This window comes from Leptinotarsa decemlineata, unplaced genomic scaffold (assembly GCF_025532065.1).
Source record: "Leptinotarsa decemlineata unplaced genomic scaffold, Ldec_3_MD MMD2_tig00000505_RagTag_RagTag, whole genome shotgun sequence".
NCBI lineage: Eukaryota > Metazoa > Arthropoda > Insecta > Coleoptera > Chrysomelidae > Leptinotarsa > Leptinotarsa decemlineata.
This window is the reverse complement of record NW_027412549.1, coordinates 20,028,990-20,050,302: the sequence shown is the minus strand read 5'-3', so window position 1 is coordinate 20,050,302 and position 21,313 is coordinate 20,028,990. Positions and strand designations below refer to the sequence as shown.

General features: G+C 37.3%; 1 protein-coding gene across 1 annotated transcript in view; it reads right to left on the bottom strand.

Moving 5' to 3' along the window:
* Positions 1-460: 460 nt before the first annotated feature.
* LOC111503316 (retinol-binding protein pinta) overlaps positions 461-21,313 on the bottom strand; it is a 43,446-nt gene continuing 22,593 nt past the window's right edge. The window contains exons 3-7 of the mRNA XM_023157598.2: positions 18,999-19,152; positions 13,364-13,610; positions 7,900-8,010; positions 1,154-1,256; positions 461-672 (exon numbers count right to left, since the gene is read on the bottom strand). Of these exons, the coding sequence (XP_023013366.2) occupies positions 524-672; positions 1,154-1,256; positions 7,900-8,010; positions 13,364-13,610; positions 18,999-19,152 (764 nt within the window). The 3' untranslated portion in view covers positions 461-523. The remainder of the gene's footprint in view (positions 673-1,153; positions 1,257-7,899; positions 8,011-13,363; positions 13,611-18,998; positions 19,153-21,313) is intronic.

Here is a 21,313-nt window from a genome sequence, read left to right as displayed (position 1 = left end):
TATTTTGTTATTGTTCTGTAATTTACCCACACACAGGGTTTCACTCTCAGTGAAAGTATGTGTGATCAAGGTATATTGTACTCGATATACTTTATTTCATTTTTATGTATTGTAATTCACTGATGAATTGATTATTATGATTATTATATATCATACGTATCCCTAACTAGTCAAGTTTTCAACTTATGAACATTTTTTTGTGAAAATGTCCCTTCAGAATATTATTCTCATTTGGTAATTTTGCCAATTTCAGTTATACATAATAAAAGTTGTTTGCAGCAAATTAATTTTTTATCGACTGAGCTACTATCTCTCCTACTGAAAAAAATAATTCTAATGTCGTAAATAATTCTAATGTCGTACATGATGCATAATCTTTGAAAACAAAAAATAAACGGAAGAAATAACTCATCAATTCCTGATATGTACTGGAAATCGCTCTGTTGAATATAAATCACTATTAGTTCATAGATCTTTATTATTATTCGACAGAAATCATGAAACTGAATGTTGTTCAGACCAGTCAATCTACGTCCAAGTTTTTGAAGTTTCCGTGAAAGCCGAGTATTTCGTCATTAACTAAAGGTTCTGGTCTCAGTTTTTCGTCGATCTTCATTTTCACCAATGCATCGAATCTGTCAGCGTTTTCGGTTAACTTTTTTTTCCATAGGTCTAAAAATTTGAAAGTACATCAGAAACTGAAAAATATGAGAATTATAATGAAGACATTTATACAAGAAGGGCAAACTTTTTAGTTGACCCCGATAAGTTACTGATTTTCCCCCACAAAAAATGACTTTCGTTCAATACATTGGGAACATTATCATATCTCGCAAAAAAATGCAGTTTGAAGTTTCTACCTTTGAACTCCATAATTATAAGGAAAATCAATCAATATATATTTTACTGATTAGTGAAAAAACAGTATATTCAATAATAAAACTGATTTTTGTTATGTCTGGCAAATCTTTCGAAAAATTCAATTTGACTTGATAGTTTTCGTGATAGTATCGGTAAACAACTATATCAACTTCAATAAGCGAAATTGTTTTTTTTCGACAGCATCGAATATGCTAGTTCAAGATGTATTAATGCTACAATGTCCTAGGGCTGCGTCTCCAGTTATGATTAACTAATTACTTAATCTTCCTACCATTCAATTCAATAATCGATGATTCTGAACCACCAAACTCCTTGGGTAACAATTCTAATGATATGTATTTCCCAAGTTCCTCAAAATTGTTATGGAAAAATATCTGAAACAGAAAAAATTAAAATTACATGTCTATTTCATTGTGTAAAAATGTATGGAGTTCTGATGTATGTGAATCTCAATATCACAATTGAATATTTGCTTTGTTTAATAATAATAATAATAATAATAATAATAATAATAATGATAATGATAAATAAGCAGGGATGGCCACTAACACCCTTGGCCTTTGGTGAGTTGCGACACCACTTACCCGAGCAACTGGTGCAAAACCGGACCGGCAGCCCAGGCGCACCCGGGAAGGAGAACTCTATTCTTCCTCCGGTGCCGGCCGTGGGTCCACAGGGCTAACCACCCGGTGGACCCAACACTTGGTTCCCAATAATCAAGGAAGGGGCCCCCACAATCGACCCGCTCGGAGGGGTCAGAGGCAAGGTGGTGGGGCCCAAAACGATGATTTGCCTACTGATGACAACCCTGGCAATGAAAACGGACGTTTTGAGTGGACGCATGAACTAAGAGATAGCCTTATGCATTGCTACGAGAGTAGTGAGCCCGCGCGAAGAGGGTACATGGCGAGATTGCATGCTCTGTGGTGTGAAACACATCCGGAGCATGCCGCCTTTTCCGCCCAAAACCTTAGGGATTACGTATCCTATCTTCGGCGGCAGGGCTATATAGCTCCTTTCCAGCCTGCTAACGAAGTGGTGGAAGTGGCAGTTCCACCACCCGTTGGCACGGCTGGAGAGGAGACCAGCACCATACCACCAATGGAGACGACAATCAGAACACGCAGGGCGCTCCACAGGATTAAGCCCCTGAAGCCACAAGAACTGGCTCGTTTGGATGCGGAGGTTCATAGTGTTCTAACAGAAGAGGCTGACATCTGGCAAATCAACACCGCCGTGTATAACGTCGTCCAATCGCTTTCCGAATCGGAAGGACGAAATCCCGGCCTTGCGGCTCGGAAGATTGAACGGCGTGTACACAAGATGGAGGCTAAAATCACGTCGGCGAGACAACACGCGTCTCGTATCCAATGTGTGATGGATTACAGGGCAGCCAACAGGCCTTTCACGCCCGCAGTGCGGCGAATAGCCGCCAATCTACGACGTATCCATCACACTTTGAGCCAAGGCGTGCTGCTGACCACCAAACAGCACTGCCTTGATAGGATACGAATGCTAGTGGCTGCTAAGAAGTCACTAGTGAGGCGAGCGAGAAGTATCGCGGAAAACCTTAGGTTCCGCGAGAAACCTTCTCGCTTATTCCAAGAGCCTCCACGTGTTGTGGATAATCCGCCGACCGCTGATCAGGTGGAATCCTTCTGGAAGGATATCTATGAACACCCGCAGCCACTCAACTTAGACACTCCAGCCCTAGCGCAGTTCGAAGCTTTCAACAGAGAGCTTCGACAGCCTGAGCCCAATGAACTGCGCAACCCGATAACCCCGGATGACGTTCGAAGGGCCCTCGTTGGTTCCAAGAACTTTGCTGCTCCAGGCCCAGATGGGCTGAACACTTATTGGTGGAAAAAACTATCAAGTACCCACCACCATCTGGCCAGAGTTTTCAACTCATGGCTCGATGGAGAGCAGCCGATTCCGGATTGGTTTGTCGAGGGGCGGACCGTTCTTATCCCCAAAAGCGGAGATTTGTCGATTCCTAAGAATTACAGACCGATAACATGCTTGAATTCGTGTTATAAGTTGTTTACAAGCATCTTATACACACGAATACTCACCGCAGTTGACCGAGTGTTCGAACGGATATATGAGCAGAGAGGGTCGAAGAGAGGAGTCGCTGGATGTAAAGAGAACCTGCTCATCGATAGATGTGTAACGCAGGACTCGATACAATATAAGCGTAACCTCTCTATGGCCTGGATCGATTACCGTAAGGCATTTGATACAATTTCGCATGAGCTCATCTTGCATTTGCTCAGATGCCTTGCGGTACCCGACAACATAGTGAGATGCATTGAACAACTGACACCACTTTGGCGAACTCGCTTCACCATAACATCTGGTCAAGCAAGAGTTCAAACAGGGTGGGTCACTTTCAAAAGGGGTGTATTTCAGGGTGATTCCCTCAGCCCCCTTCTATTCTGCATCTCACTATTGCCATTATCCGTTGCGCTCAGAAAGACTCGAGGATATAACTGTGGCACCCCCGGAAACCGGAGGCACAAGGTCACCCATCTGTTTTATATGGATGATCTTAAACTTTATGCCTCTGGAGAGAAGGATCTCTATCAGTCCTTGAGGGTGGTGGAAGAGTACACGCATGCTATCGGTATGAAATTCGGGATAGACAAATGTGCAATGGTTCATCTCAAAAGAGGACGATGCGGGGACTACGCAGAGGATGTGCAGCTCATAGATGGAAGCATCCTACACCATCTGGATGCCGGAGAGACGTATACTTACCTCGGGGTGGAACAACGCCACTCACAAGAGGTAACTGCAGTGAAAAACTCTCTCCGCGGCAAGTATCAGCACAAACTTCGACAGATCTGGTCATCGGAACTGTCGGGGAAGAACAAAGTAGCTGCAACAAATATGCTTGCCGTTCCAATCTTACTCTACTCCTTTGGAGTAGTGAAGTGGACTCGGGAGGAGCTGTATCAACTCGACGTAAGGACCCGAAAAATGATGCATCTCTATAGGAGTTTGCATCCCAAATCGTCCGTTCCACGGTTGTACTTTCCCCGACAACAGGGAGGTCGTGGACTTTTGAGTTTGGAGTGTCTACATGACAGAATGGTACTGGATACAGCCTGTAAAGTCGTCAGGAGTTCGGATCCCCTTCTCTGCATGGTCCGTGACCATGAGAGAGCAGGAATTGGAGCATTTCTCCTTAGGGCAGCTGCTCGAGCAGCTGATGAACTCGGTATAGTTTTCGACTCTGAACGAGGTGACTACAACTCTGTCACCGACTTGGAACCCGTTCAGCAAAAAGCTCAGATAAAAGCCGCAGAGATCACCTTACTTCTGCGGAGACACAGGGATAAGCCGATGCATGGGGTCTTCTTCAATAACATTGAAGACCTTGGCTTATCAAAGCGCCTGACGTTCGCTTTTCTCAGGTCGAGTGGGCTGAAGTCGGAAACTGAGGGGTTCATCATGGCTTGCCAGGATGGTGTCTTCAACACCTTAGTCTACCGCAGTCGCGTGATGGGTATAGAGGTTCCTGACACAAGGTGCAGGGCCTGCCGCGAGGCGCCCGAGACCCTAATGCACTTGATATCAGCATGTCCAGCATATGCGGTCTCGGCCTATATCCATCGACATAACGCGGCCCTGAGAGTACTATATTACCATCTACGGCACTCTTACGGTATTGACGAGACACCGGTGTTGCCCTACGCTCCGGGGGATATTGAATCCGTTGTGGGGAACGAGAAACGCCGAATTTATTGGAACTATTCGTTCCCCACCCTCAGGCTCATACAAGCTAATAAGCCTGATGTAGTCCTTCTCGACCACCAGACCAAAACGATATTTGTCGTGGAGTTTTCAGCTCCTGGCGAGACGAATATCGTCAGAAAAGAGGAGGAAAAACGGATAAAATATCGAGATTTTCTCTTCGAACTCCGCAGACTCTATCCAGATCACTCTGTCAAGATGGTCGTTCTGATTATTGGAGTCCTTGGTGGAATGATGTCTTCTCTACTCTCGAATATCAAAATCATACCGGCTTGCCGCACTAAGGCAGAAATCTTAGCCGCACAGATGCAGAAGGCTGTCATTCTTGGCTCACTGCGTTTGCTCAGGGCACATGATTCTCGGACCCAATGATCACTTACCCCACGGTGTGGGGAGTGGTCATTGGTTGATTATGCTGGCGCGCCCTCCCGAATGTATCGGGGCTTCGGGGGATAGGGCCTGACCAGCGCACACTACGGTGAAAAAAAAAAAAAAAAAAAAAAAAAAAAAAAAAAAAAAAATAATAATAATAACTCATTTCCCAAGAGACAAAATATTGAATTGAAATAGTCATGAAAAAATATAGAATTTCAATCAATTAGGTTCACATTCAGAGTTTTGGAATACAATGACTTGCCGTCAAGCATTCTGAACATTCTGGAGATATTGGTATCAATGGGAAATATTTTGAAAAGAAAGAAAAACATCCTGAAAGTAGATAACTAGGAACGATTTTTCAAATTCATTCGATAATTTATTGAATGCACGTAAGCCATAATCAATAGGAGAGTAGAAATGTATAGTCTGAGTCACAAGATCCTTTTTTTGGAACTTCTGTCCAAGGGCACCAACAAATATGAACCAGGGCTCATTGGATTCGGAATGACCTCTGACAACTTTTTGAAAAATTTCAAGAGGGAGGAAAAAACTTACATACCTTCTAGATATTCGAATAAACAAAAATCCATGAAGAAAAAAATTCCCGTGATTATTCCATCGGATATACTTTACCTAATTTTCACAAGTTTTAAATTTACTTAAGAACCCTGATAATTTTTAAACTAAAAACCTCAAATGTTGTTCACTCCTTGGAGCTGTTTTTGAAAACCTTCAAAAAAGATTCCCGTTGGAAAAATTGAGAAATTTCTTATTTCACTTTCTTTTTAATAATTGAAGTCGTTAAAAAGTGAAAAATTCATTTGAAGCAATGAAATTTTTTTTTTCCAATATTCAAATGCATTCGTGTTTTCTTCATTTGATTTTCCATAATTTTTAGACCTATTTGTTTAAAAAATTGTTTTAGACAGATGTATTGTTTATAAGATATTTGAAATTTTTTTGGGGAAATTTTTTTCAGTGATGAACATTTTGAATTTTAAAAACAAAATCGTTTCCTTAAAAATTTTTTTGTTACTTCAAAACGCATTTGTTGATTAACAACTTTTTTTTTGCCACCAAATATGAATATCAAGAAACGATTTTTTTAAATCATAATTTCCATTTCTCTTCGATATTTGAAAAAAAAACTTTTTTCCATTTTATATTTTCTTCATTCATTTAATAAACAATTCGTTTTAAACAAATTAATTTTCACGATATACTTTTTTTTAATACTACAAAAAAAAACAAAAACAACCCAGTGTCACTTTTTGTGTAAAAACATATTGAAAAATTTGTAAAAAAATTAGAAAAAATTCACACAAAAAGTGACATGGTTGTTTTTGTTATATTTGAAAAAAAATTATCGTGAAAATCAATTTGTTCGAAACAAATTATTCATTAAATGAATAAACAAAATTTGAATTGGAAAAAGTTTTTTCCAGAAAATCATAGAAAAATAGAAATTATGATTGAAAAAAATCTTTCCTTGATATTCATATTTGATTGCAAAAAAATCAAGAAATGCATTTTCAAACAATAAATTTTTTTAAACGATTTTATTTTTAAAAATCATAATATGCATCACTGATAATTTTTTCTCAATTGGTAGAGCTGAAAATTATGAAAAATTATTTTTATGTTACTTCAATATGAATGAATTACAATATAAAAAAAATGTTTTTTCATTGCTTCAATTGAAATTTTCACTTTTTAACGTCTTTTATTATCAATAGCAAAGTGGAATATCAATTTTTTTCAACTTTCCCAACAGGAAATTTTTTGATAGCTTTCAAAGAAAGCTCCAAGAAGTGAACAAAATTAGAGGTTTGTAGATTAAAAATTATCAGAAATAACAAATTTTCAACATCGAGTCTGTCTGAAGCGATAAACACAAAAACTGCAGATATAATTTTGGACGGTTTTATTTTATGAACATAGTTATTCGAAAGAAATATTCATGGGTATACTTCGATAATGTGAAATATTATAAAATCTGTGACGGTTTTACTATGTTCATTTGATCAGTTTGTGTTTTTTATTAATTTTTAATTGACACGCTATTATTAACTTCACTTGTATATATGTATGTTTGTTTGTAACTCTCAAGCTTGGGATCTGTATTTGACAGAATTATCGACATTATTGCTTGATCCATTCACGGGCAGATGGCGCTGTACGCAACCTCCTTGATATATCGACATTATTGCTTGATCTACTCACGGGCAGGTAGCGCTGTACGTAACCTCATCGAACTCACTTCACATGACTTTCTTCATTTGAAAAAAGTATTTTTTTTATTAACACGCGTGCCTGCTGCCTTATTTGTAACCCGCCTTCGCGCGCCTGCTGGCTTGGGCTTGGTAGCTGATTTTCAGGCTCCCTCTCCGAAATCGGAAAATATCAGTGGTCATTTTTGTAAACAATATACGGCTGATTGATCCCAAAGTTTAGATGAAATAAATATGGTTTAAAAATACTGAAAAACACGCCTTAGCATACGAAACTAAAGAATGAAAAATAAATATAGTTTAAAAAACTAAAAAACATGCTTTCAAAGAACATCGAACTGAAAATATTTTTTAATGAGCCTAAAACAATAACGAACAAAAAATACTACTATTATTGTGAAAAAGCGTGGGCGCTTTGTGCCATTTTTTTTTGTATATCAAACGCCAGTCGCTTTTTCACAATAATACTAGTATTTTTCGATCGTTATTGTTTCAAGCTTAAAAAAAATATTTTTGACTTTTCAGTTCGATCTTCTTCAGAAGCGTGTTTTTTACTTCTTTAAGCTATATTTATTACTTACTGTTTCCGCATTGACAACTCAGGTTTCCGCAATCATCCATCCACAGCTATAATGCAGAAAATACTCACCCTGGATGCTATCTTCGGCTTGAGAAAATTCTTCAGCCACCTTATAGGTGGATTGAGATATTGCGGACAGTTGAGGATATGAATCTGTTTCACTCTGTTGTTGAACATTTTCTGTAACGTTTACATTTTATGTCAATAGACTCAATAGATAATTGGCAAATATATTTCGAAAATATTTTACATGATAATGATTCAAAAAAAATTTTGTCAATAACGTCAAAGCTCAGAAAAACCAATATTTGAGAATGTAATGGCTACATATTTTCACTCATCTTCCATATTTAGAAAACCAAAATTTATATAGAACAACTCGAATAAGAATTTATTGAATTCAATAATCTTCTTGAAAAAGAAATCAACAATGAAATCAACACCATAGATTGGATAATTTGTAATTGAAAATGTCGTCTGATCCTTCTGACACAACTGTTCCTATCAGCCCTTGATAGGTTTGATTCTTTCATAAGGAAGTAACTTTCTGTATCTGTATCTGTAGAGTAGGAAGGGTGAGTGTAGGCCCACACCACATAGGCCAAATGTGATCCATTGTATATCCTCCCGAGGAGTTGTCCATCTTCTTTATATCGGCTGGTGTAGGCTAAAACTCGCCGAACACACACTCTCTTATTGACGATGATTCCCGACACTTGCATAGGACATGCCTGAGAGTTTCATCTTCCTGTTCACACATCCTGCATAGAGGTGTGTTCACTAGCCCTATATTATGGAGGTGTTTCCTTAGTCGACAGTGGCCAGTCAGAAATCCTACAGAAATCCGCCAGCTTCCTAGGGTCGCCCAGGGTGATCCTGGCGAAATTGCATCCTTTGATTCCATTCCATCCCTTTAGGGATTGAGCATGGGTGTGATATTTGGCTAATTGTGCAATTGTCGAAGTCATCAGGCTGTAGGTGCCACTGGGTCCTAAAATTCTTAGTCCAGCCGCTTTCTTGGCTAAAAAGTCGGCAATGCGATTACCTTTACTCCTGTCGTGCCCTTTAACCCACTTCAGAATAATGTTATTATCTACCGAGGCTTTGGCTAAATCTTGGTGAAGTGAGACGTTGTCTGTTCAAGGCTAATAGGGCTCAAGGAAACAACTTTATTTCCGGATAAACTGTGTGTGAATTCCCAATGTCATAGCCAATCCCATTTTATCATCAATTTTCAGCGATTCATTGAATTTTGATAAAGTAGATCAGTCCATAAGTGAAATTCTTTCTATAGTATTTTCAATACCAATTGGAACAGCACAGAAAAGGAATTCCCGCCTCGACATAGGCGTCGGCATATTATTTTTCAGTGGTAGTTTTTCAGTTACTTATTCTTACAATCATAGCCATTGATCACCCCATGAAAAAGTTATCTCAACTGAAATTTTCCACCATGGGTAATTATGAAAAACTTCGAAATTTAAGGTAGTTAATAACAATAACCGAGTTCGGAGGAATATTTGGGAGAAGCAGCTCACTGAACCAGGTTTCGAATGAAGCCGCAGTTATATCTTCGTGGTAATCAGCAGATGAATCTTTTCTATTTTTGGCCAACAGAAGCAAAGCGTTAGCTACGAAACCACTTTTATTCCCGGCATGCAAAATTATAACACGTTTTTCCCTTGAAGAAGGTGTGTTCAAAGCACAATACTTGGTTCGTCTACCCAGCCATAATTGACAACATCATGGGTGTCGAACCAAGTTTCGTCGAGGTAGATTATATGGATTCTCGGTAGCTTTTCATTCGCCTCAAATATTCCTGTCGGAGTTGAACAATGCGTGTCGATTCCATTATGACTATCCGATTGTTCAATTTTTTATATTGGAAACCACAAGACAATGAGACACCTCGTGGAGTTTCTAAAGATTTGTAATTGTAATCGGGATAGTCGAGTAATTTATACCAAATCATTTCCAAGGTTGGTACTTCATTTTTTTGTTATACACCATAAATTGTTCGCCGAATCACATCTTTTGTAGCACCATCAACGTTTGCGAGTTTTTTATTCCTTTGTTTTCGTTTCATTGCATGATCAATGACATCCCCTATTTTAATGACTTGAAGAACGGTCGAACGAGATAGTTTCGTTAACTCGCATATTCTATCCACAATAACATTCTGTGAAGTGTGACAGTTCTCCTTCTTCAAGCATTCATGAATAATTAAAATTACTCGCTGAACTTGAAACATGTAAGTCCTTATTTTCAAATTCCGGATCCCTGTCGATTGACACAGATTCCTCACACGTAATGTTATCATTTGTTTCAAAAGGTCTCCAGAAAGCCATATTGATGAAAGTACCCAAAAAAAAACTAAGATTTTCACAAAAATCGGTTCAAACGATGAGATTGGAACCTTTGGTGTAAAAGTTGAAAACTTCTTGTAGAGATCGATTACCCTAACACCAAACTGATATTTTTGCACTCGACGTGCGTTTCGCTAACAAGGTTAGCATCTTCAGGAGAAGCAAATTGATACTGAATCTAAAGACAAGGGTTAGCTGTTATATACATATAGTTTCTTGGTCTGATGTGGATTTTGTTTATTAAAGATGATTATCCTAATTGCTTTTCCGGTAATTAACTAGTGGAACCACTACCTGCAAATTAATTTGTCCGCTTTTTAATCCATTGTTGACAAATTAATTTGCAGGTAGTGGCTCCACTGGTTAATTGCCGAAAAATCAATTTGGATAATCATCATTTAACAAACAAAGTCCACATCGGACCAAAAAACTTTAGGTTTATGAACAGCTAACCCTTGTCTTTAGATTCAGTATCAATTTGCTTCTCCTGAAGATGCTAACCTTGTTAGCGAAACGCGCTTCGAGTGCAAAAATATCAGTTTGGTGTTAGGGTAATTGATCTCTAGAAAAAGTTTTCAAAAATCGGTTTGCAAAACCATTCACTACCTCACCTAACCCCACGAACAGACGGCACTGATAAAGAAATATTGCGAAACGGACGAAAAATTAGTATTCAGCCAGTTCAGCTAGCCGAGCCTTCTCTCCTCAACTACATTTGATAGCACGTTTACTAACTATCTGGGCGACTAGGGGCCACAGGCAAGAAATGTTTATGACTGTACTCTCATTTTCATTGCCGTTCCAATTGGGAATGGATAGACTATACACGAATTGGTGTGTTTCCGTCATCAAGAGATGATGTGGAAAGACAGTATTTCGGTCTGATGTGGAAGAAGTGTTTTATCAGATTTAAAAATTTTCTATCGCGTGTAAGCTCCAAAATAATCTGTTGAAATAGATCAGTCGGTGAGTAGACATCTTCACAGGCAAAGAGTAGTCTCGTGCAAAAAAGAGGTCTGAACCAACGAAACTGAATCGGTACTAGGTCACAATCACTGTATATTTCTTTTTCGTCTTAACAAGCTGGTATCTTTCCCGCTACACTGAATACCCAAATACACAAAATATTTGAGTCGAAAAATTAATATTTTCAGTTAGAGATCAGTTTTAAGGAGAAAATTCTTGGTTTTCTACTTCTCCATGATTGAATGAAAGAAGTGTGAAACTTCACAGTGGAGGAAGCTGAAAATACCTGAAATGAAACTCAGTAAGAAAAATCCCTTTCGAAGCAATTACTTTCACATGAACATTGAACTACACGAAAACATGTGAAACATCTATAGCTGCACGTTAAACCGATTTCTGGCGTGGCGACGGGTATCCATGCGCAGGCAACTGTGCGATTATCTTCCCACTAGTTCGGTGTTACGCTATCTCTCTCTCCTCAATTTGCTTGGATACATCTAATGTATATAGTTGTGTTCACTACAGTTTAGATAAACTGTGTATCAAGGAATAAGTAATTTTTAAAAATAATTAAAAATAAACTATAACTGACAGTAATAATTTAGAAAGTGAAAGTGAGCAGCTTCATGGAAAAAAAGCAAAATCACACCACGACACATCATCAGTAAGGTAATGAAATTTTTAAATTTTATAATCAAAGCCGCGTATATTTGGTCTCTCTCAAAGGTCAGTGGATGTAAAATCTACTCATAGTTTTCATAGCATGTAATATTCTCAAATTATTCATTGAATGATTTCGATTTCATTCTTGTGAAAAATAATGCACTTAAACACTTGCTTGAAGAAACAATTCCATGAAGACTGACAAAATTGTATTTCAAAATCAGCTGATAGCGAGTAGCGAACGAATGTTTTTTTTCTATTTGTTATCAACCGGAACATTCAAAAATCAATTGAATTAATAATTTTCTAATGATGATGGAATTTATTTCGAAATATTCAGTATTGATATTCATTATTTAAGGTGATAATGAATTAACACTTCTTGTTTTCGGCAACCAACTGTTGACTATACCGTACTGATGAGGGCTAATGAGCTAGAAACACGTGTCTGCGGTTTGCATATTCTTTGAGTTAGGTTAGGTTTTTCCAAACGGAAGCGACACATACTGGCTTCCTACAGTCCAAGTCTCTGCATATGATGATTAAAATGACAGTGACCTGTAAGAAGGCCTGTTAGACATCATAGTTCATCATAGTATCAAGCTTCGACAGGTCAATAAACGCCTTGGAGTGAGCCAATCCTGGAAGATTCTGTAAGAAGTCCATGAATCTACTTGCCATCCAGATGTTCAATCTTTGTTTGGCAAAGCCTGAAGCGATGCCAATAACAGGTTCTGGTTCGATGAAGCTGCTTGCAGTATCCTCCTTTGCAAGGAAGTCAGCAGCCTCATTGCTTTCCAGACCAGTAAGGCCAGGAATCCAGACCAGATACAATATGTTGAGTCTTCCTATCGAGGAGAGTCGTTTTTGGCAATTTGCTACCAATTTAGACGTTTCTTGGTAGAAACCAAGAGCTTCCAAGGCTGCTTGACTAACCAAGGATATTTTATTGACTTGTGTGACAGTCGCATAGATTCCTAGGCTGGTTGATATTTCTGTTCTGGGTAAGCGGCTGAAAACACCTGCACCATAACTGGAAGGTGTTTTTGATCCATCTGTGAACCAACAACTATTTCCTTCTCGGGACCAATGCTTCGTCCATGAATTTTCTCTGCCTAATTAATATTGGATACTTATATGGGTTGATTTCTATTTGCATAACTGAGTAAATTTGCAAAATGATTCATCAATTTTGGTATTTTAGGGAAGGGTGAAAGGAGCGATTAATTGACCTAACACTTCTCCTTTTGTTTTGCTTTCTTTTTACTATTTTACTATTTTTACCATTCTGTAGTTATTTCACTATCAAACAATAAACAATTATTTTATTATTTTCGAAGGATTTCGTGAATAAAAATGATGATAGCCAAATGGATAGTATCAGTGTGTGGTTGGGTAAGATTTTCAATCTAAATATAACAGTTATTTCATGACATGTGTCGCCCAGTATAATGCATAACATCGCGAATTGAATCTATTATTGTAGTTCTTAAGCCGAAGATACAATAAACTATATCAACTAAAGTGACGATACTAACCTCTGTGATCATAACAATTTTTTTCATATGGATAGGACTGATTGAGGGAAGGTGCGACAATTTTATTGTCTCCAAATCATCAATGATGATTTCGCTGGTGCATATGTCTTCTCTTAGCCTCAAATCCATAATGTTCACACAGTATCCTAGCAGAGAATGAAGGTCTAATTCTGAATTAGGTTCCATGAGTCGTACCAGAGTAATTCTGTCTCCTTCTGGTGTTCTTTTTGGAAGAGGAAGAAAACAACTAAAAATATTCAATATTTAATATTCGTTCAGGAATACAAAAGTTGCCACATGTGTTGCCACATGAAACAGCCCTCCATACTGGGCTTTTCATGATGAGCGTTACTTAGCCGTTTCTAACAAACTATTTAACGGATCAACCTGAAAATTTCACAGTATGCATAAATCAATATGACCTACACGCCTAAAATATTTCAGACGAAGCGGCGTTGTCGCTTCTACTATAAAGTAGCGGCTTCTTTAATTTTTCAAATGGAACACCCCGTATATAATATCATATTATGATTTATTATCAATTTGTTAACAAATTCATATACTATTTCCTTATACCTATCTATTACCGTTTAGAAGATATAAATTAATTAAAATATTTTTTTTAACAAACATGAACTTTTATAAATGCTGATAATCTTGAACTCTCCTGCACTAAAACGATCAAATTTGAAATGAAGTGGAGTGATACTATGAGGATCTCCATTCAGAGTAATATTTTCATTTCCCTCATGTCTTCAAAAAATGCAGATACTTTGATCTCATGAAAAAATGAGTGGAACTCAATTTTTTCAAATGGAACACCCTGTATATTTCAACGTTTTTGAGCTCTACATCCAATTTTAGATTAACTTTGCTCGGATAATACTATTTCTATTTTGAACGGTTTTCGAAATAAACTGTTTCAAACGGAAATTGACATGATTTCCTTGTTCATCACTCATTTTTGTAAAACAGATTTCGTTGGATGTTTCTCAATTAATTACAGATAATACAATGGAAAGATAATTATTAAAATAATCCTCAATCATCGAGTGAAACTTCTTTTCAAACAATAGTTTTATTAACGCTGAAACACGAAGTGAAAATAATTAACCCATGAATTAATGAGTTAATTTAATCGTCAGTGTATTTCAGAATATGTTCAAACACATCTCCACCTCTACTTAAACAAACATGTAATCTCTTCAAAAGATTGTCATGTGTAGCGCTTCTGATCAAGTCTGGAGTCAAACTTTTGAAAGCAGTTGTAACTCTCGATTTCATATCTTCCATTGTTGTTATTGGAGTAGAGTAAACCATATTTTTTATGAAACCCCAAACGAAATAATCTAATGGATTGCCATCTGGTGTTCTAGGAGGTCAACGAAAAGGTCCATTATTACCAATCCATCTGTCTTCGAAGATTTCGGTTAAAGCTTCGCTGACTGAATGAGAATTATGGGGTGGATCACCATCCTGTTGGTACCATACACGTTCTCTTTCTGGTCTATTATTTAAAATCATTTGAATTCGATTCCTCAGTGAATCTTCATATTTTGATGCATTAAAATTATCAACATAAAACTCGATATGAAAAATCGACTCATTCTTTATGGCACAAAATACATTGAATTGCCATTTTTCTTGAAAACCCCTTTGGCGGACAACATAGGGATTTTCTGGCGCCCAGTAATGACTATTGAAAACTCCATTTTTTGTGAACTTGGCCTCATCTGTCCATATGATATTGTCAAGGAAATGTTGATCCTCTTGAGTCTTGACAAGTAACCATTCAAAGAATTCCACTCTACGAGGTAAATCAGTCTCTTTCAAATGTTGGACACAGTAGAACTTATAGGAATGCCATTTATGCTTATCAATAATTCGACAAATTGTCACGTAGGGTATACCTATCTACCTTTCAGCCTCGAGCAGAGAAGCACTTGGAAATGCATGGAAGTATCCCAAAACTGTAATACCATTGACATCATCATCCACTTTAGTCTTCTTATGAATGATTTTTGGACGGAAGGTTCCATTAAACCTACAGTTTTTTAGTAGTCGATTTATCACATTATTATTCGGCTTCGGAACTTGTGGATATCTTTCATGAAATACTCGGCATGTTCTACTTGCAATTCTATTGCACTCACCATACATTATTAATGAATTCAAGAAATCTTCATTACTGTAACCTAATCTTGACATTATTCTATTATAATTGGTAGCTATCACAATCAGTCAAAACCACCAACAAAAGTCTGACGTTGAATAATTGGTTTATTCATTTTTCCAAAGCACACTATTGAAAAATAATAATGTGTACTGTTGTACGTTAGAGACCAATACCTCAATGTATACAAATTGTAACTTTTTCTAAGGTAAGTACATACCAATTTCGAATTGACTGATCTGAGACAGTTAAAAAACTGGATCAAAAAGAAATATAACTAAGTATTAAAAAAATGTTGAATATCCAAAATAAGTGATGAATTCAAAAAAACGAGCAAGAAAACAACGTCAGTTTCCGTTTGAAACAATTTATCTCGAAAACGGTTCAAAATAGAAATAGTATTATATGGACAAAGTTAATCTGAAATTGGATGTAGAGCTCAAAAATTTTAAAATATATAGGGTGTTCTATTTGAAAAAATTGAGTTCCACTCATTTATTCATGAGATCAAATTATCTACATTTTTTGAAGACCCTGTATGAGGCAAATGAAAATATGACTTGGGGTGAAGATCCCTATAGTATCACTCCACTCCATTTCAAATTTGATCGTTTTAGTGCAAGAGAGTTCAAGATTATCAGCATTTATAAAAGTTCATGTTTGGTAAAAAAAATATCGAAATTAATTTATATCTTCTAAACGGTAATAGATAGGTATAGGGAAATAGTATATGAATTTGTTAACAAAGTAATAATGAATCATAATATGATATTATATACGGGGTGTTCCATTTGAAAAATCAAAGAAGCCGCTACTTTGTAGTAGCGGCTTCAATAACGACCTACACGCTTTTAGGCGTGTAGGTCGTTATTGATTCGTGCATACTGTGAAATTTTCAGGTTGATCCATTGAATAGTTTGTCAGAAACGGCTAATTAACGCTCATCATGAAAAGCCCTGTATGTGCAATACAAGCACCGATTCATGCTCAATTCAATCGGGGGAATTTAATCGCTGTAAACATGACCTAGCCTTCACCTACATCGTTTCTGTGCATTGCGAGAAATTTGATGGTGGAAAGTCATCTACGGATGAATCAGGTTGAAGCCTAGCTCCCTTACCCTTTCAGCTGATTTTTGTCACAAAGACAAATGGGTTCATGATTAAGAGGTGGTGGCGGTATGAAAATCCTCAGACATCAGTACCTCCCACGGAGAAGAAGTCTGAATATTAGGTTGTTTCAAAACTCTTGTCCACTTTGATGTCATGTGTTTTTGTAGCTCCATACCTCACTATACAGGGTGTTCCATCTCAGACGAGCCACCTCGTATATTTCTTATCCCTTAGTGAGTGAAAAAATTTCCCGAAACACGTCGAATGATTTTGTTTGTGGGACATCTTTTGACGTATATTTTAGGCTTGAACTAGCAACCCCTTAATAGAGGGCTCTTCAACCCCTCAAACTTGAATAGGGGGGAGGTGTTGAGTGCTTATTCATTTGAAAGGTCTTGGAATCCTCTTTATAACGGTGTATGAAAAACGTATTGTGTTATCATCATGTTTACAATGAGAAAAATCAAATCTGCGTATTTAAATCTAATGTTCAAATTTTCCTCCATTGACTTCTATACAATAATACTTTCTCCCAAACTAATGAATAAAAAAAACAGCAAAACATTTCCTCATCTTGCCTTGATTTTTTTGTGCTTCGTTTCTTCGATCATTTCTGAATTGAAATCAATCTGTTGAGTTGCTACTTTGCTGATTTGTTTGAAATTTCAAAAAATATGGTGTACATATTGCAAGAACGTGTTGAGCTGGTTGGCCTTCATTACCAAAAACATAATTGTGCCCGAGCGGCTGCAAATATATTCAACCAAAATCATCCTGAACGTAGCGCTCGCCATAAGTACGTACTGGAATTGATTTCAAAATTTGTGGAGACGGGTTCAGTAATGAATAAATAAGGGCACCCATTGGAATTGTGAATGATGAAGGAGCAGCTGTGGCGGTATTAAGACATGTCCGACTAATGCAAACACGCAATCTGTACGACAACTTTCTGCAGTTTCTGGTATTAGTCAATCTTACGTCTTCAGAATTTTACATAAATACAACTTCCATACGCACAAAATCAAATTATTTCATGAATTACATGATGAATGGGATCGAAGGCAAGAGTCTTGCGAAATTATGGCCGAGCGTATCAACAATAACCCAAATTTCTTGTACAACGTTTGTTTTTCTGACGAATGGACTTTTTTACTTAATGGAGAGATTAACCGGTATAACTGTAGAATTTGGAGCTACAAAAATCCTCATGTATTTCGAGAAGCTCACACTCAACATCCAGAAAAGCTAAACGTTTTGGTGTGCATTTTGGGAGACCACCTAATTGGACCTCTATTTATTCCTGGTAATTTAACTGGCGAACGTTATGTTGAAATGCTGAAAAGTGCGATCAATCCGTTAATAACTGAACAATTACAAAGCGATCCTCTACTACTTGAACAACAATTGCATTTCCAACAATACGGAGCTCCTCTGCACTATGCCGCACCAGTTCGCCAATACCTCAATTTGCAATACTCCGGTCGTTGGATTGGAAGAAGAGGTCCTATGGAGTGGCCTGTCCGATCTCCTGACCTGAACCCTCTTGACTTCTTCTTGTGAGGACATCTCAAGTCCAAGATTTTTGTGAGTCACCCTGAAAATTTCGACGAACTACGCCAAAGAATTGTGAATGAATGTCGTCAAATAACTCCAATAATGCTGAACCATTCAGAGACGGTTTTCAGCCAAGATTGTAATATTATATGGAAGTCAATGGAGGGCAATTTTAACAATTCAATTTTTTCAAGAATGTGATTTTTTGAAGATTGTTTAAGTTTGTAGAAAGGGCTTAATAAAAATGAGCTTGTACATTGTAAAAATAACCAAATTATTCAAGGTGGCTCATTCAAGCTGCCAAAAAGATTTTTGGCAAACACGGTTAATCAAATTGATGTCTTTCGTACACCGTTGTAAAGAAGTAAAGTATCACTCAACCCCTCTCCCCTAATTAAATTTGAGGGGTTGAAGAGTACCCTATTAGGGGTTGCTCGTTCAAGCCTGAAACAAACGTCAAAAGATGTCCCACAAACAAAATCATTCGACGTGTTTCGGTAAATTTTTTCACTCACTATGGGATAAGAAATATACGGAGTGGTTCGTCTGAGATGGATCACCCTGTATATTCATTTCACTGTGTCGTAGTATATTATACTAATCGATAGAGAATTGTGTACTCTATACATTGCTGCTGTTATTTTTTTTCCAAATGCGATATCACAGCTCGTTAATTATGTTTACGAAGCTCTCGATTGAGATAAACCATCACGAAAACCACGTTACATTTTCAAAATTCAATTTGATGACAATGTTTATAAGAACACAAAAAGTACTATATGATCCATATACTCACAATCTGTTTGCCTGCTTCAAAATATTTTCGGAGGTCATGTGTTCAAATACTTCTGGCAGCAGTGTCCTAATTGAGTAATACAAATCGAGATTCTTTTTAGAATTCTCGATACTGAGCTTGTTCAGTAGCAATGAATTTATCACATGATTTTCACCTGTAAACATGAAATTTTCATTAAATTATCTGAAACAGCCCTCCATACTGGGCTTTTCATGATGAGCGTTACTTAGCCGTTTCTAACAAACTATTTAACGGATCAACCTGAAAATTTCACAGTATGCATAAATCAATATGACCTAAAATATTTCAGACGAAGCGGCGTTGACGCTTCTACTATAAAGTAGCGGCTTCTTTGATTTTTCAAATGGAACACTCCGTATATAATATCATATTATGATTCATTATCACTTTGTCAACAAATTCATATACTATTTCTCTATACCTATCTATTACCGTTTAGAAGATATAAATTTATTTCGATATTTTTTTACCAAACATGAACTTTCATAAATGCTGATAATCTTGAACTCTCTTGCAGTAAAACGGTCGAATTAGAAATGGAGTGGAGTGTTACTATGAGGATCTTCACTCCGAATCATATTTTCATTTGCCTCATACAGGTGCTTCAAAAAATGCAGATACTTTGATCTCATGAAAAAATTTAACTTAATTTTTTCAAATGGAACACCCTGTATATTTCAACATTTTTGAGCTCTACATCAGTAGTGTAACAAAGAGACTTCTGGCGCAAAATCCCATGTATTTTCTTATGGAGCTAAACTTTCTGCAATTTTTGGTTCAAACAGGAGTGGGGGAAACGTGTGACGTCATCGACGCAGGATGGAACGAGTTTCGTAGCGATTCAAGCATTCACGGCCCCCTTAGTACTCCACATCACCGCTCATGCCCTCTTGCGACTCTTCCTCACCCCTCGGCCCCCTTGGTACTCCACCTAACCTATCAGCTCCCTCGGCCCCTTCAGTCACGTGATTTTAAATAAAAAAAGTTTATAGTTATGAGATTCGAACCTGGGTCGTCCGCGCCGTAGACATTGTCCTTAGCCTCTACACCATCGTAAGATATTGAAGTTAACTGCGAATGTTGGGTATTTATAGCGTTAGTTTTGTCAGGACCGAAATTGACTCATTCATTATACTTGACAGCATTATTTTTGATTTCCGTAGAATGTAATCGTCATTATCATATTGAAGATAGGAAAATATACTTAGATTTGGGAAAATAATTAATATTTCATGTAAAGATGTGTATGTGTGTGTAAGAGCGAGAGGCGCGTGTGACGTAATCGATGCAAAGAGAGATGGAGATTGAGGTTTTACCGGTTGCTAGTGCAAGCAGGTGTTGCCAGTTGTACAATAAATCAATGTTTATGGAGTAATGTAGCGTTGCCGGTTTGAAAATTAAGTTATAGAATACACAGAGTCATCTATGAGTCACTAGCTGAACTATCTATTGGTTGAAGAAGGACACTGTAAACACTAGACTCATAAGACTGCATCTGTCAAATGTTAATACATGCCAGCATGTCAGGTTCGGCGTTGCCAGTTGTACAATAAATCATTGTTTATGGGGCAATGTAGCGTTGCCGGTTTTGGAATTAATCGTGAACTACTCGACGAAAATTGGAAGCGCGAAAGTGATATATTTTTTAATAATGAATCAGATTTAAGGAAAAATATGACAACCTGCGATCTGTCATTGTATACGGGGTATCTCAAAATACATCATTGGAAACAAACATGACGTTTATGTGTACAGGGTGCGTCAAAATATACCATTTAAAAAAAAACATGTCGGTTCAACAGAAGTCCAGCATTCCAACATGCCAAAAGGGCACTACGTCTCGTATCTTTGTTAACCAAGTTAGCATCGTTAGGAGAAAGAGGAGATTCAAAAGTGTCGAGAGGTTAAGCGTTGTGGACTTAACGTGAGGACAATGGGAGAGCGAAGTATTCGACAATGACATTTCAAAATACGTTGTTTTGCATAGTTTCGAAGGGAAACGATGTTTCGTACGTCGTTGGTAAACAAACATTAGTAATAAAATGGCATTCAGAGAATACAGACGTAAAGTAGAGGAATTTGAGAGACGTGTCCAACAAATAAGTAAAGATATTCAATTATATGAGGAAAAGAAAATGGTTCTCAAGCAGTTGAATAATTTACGCATTCAAGACAAAGTGTTCCAGCCTCAGAGTGTAGAATATGTCGTCAACGATGCTGAAAAACAAATTTTGTACTTCCGACTACAATAATTTCTGTTCAATATGTAAACGAATGTGGGTGAAATTCCAAGG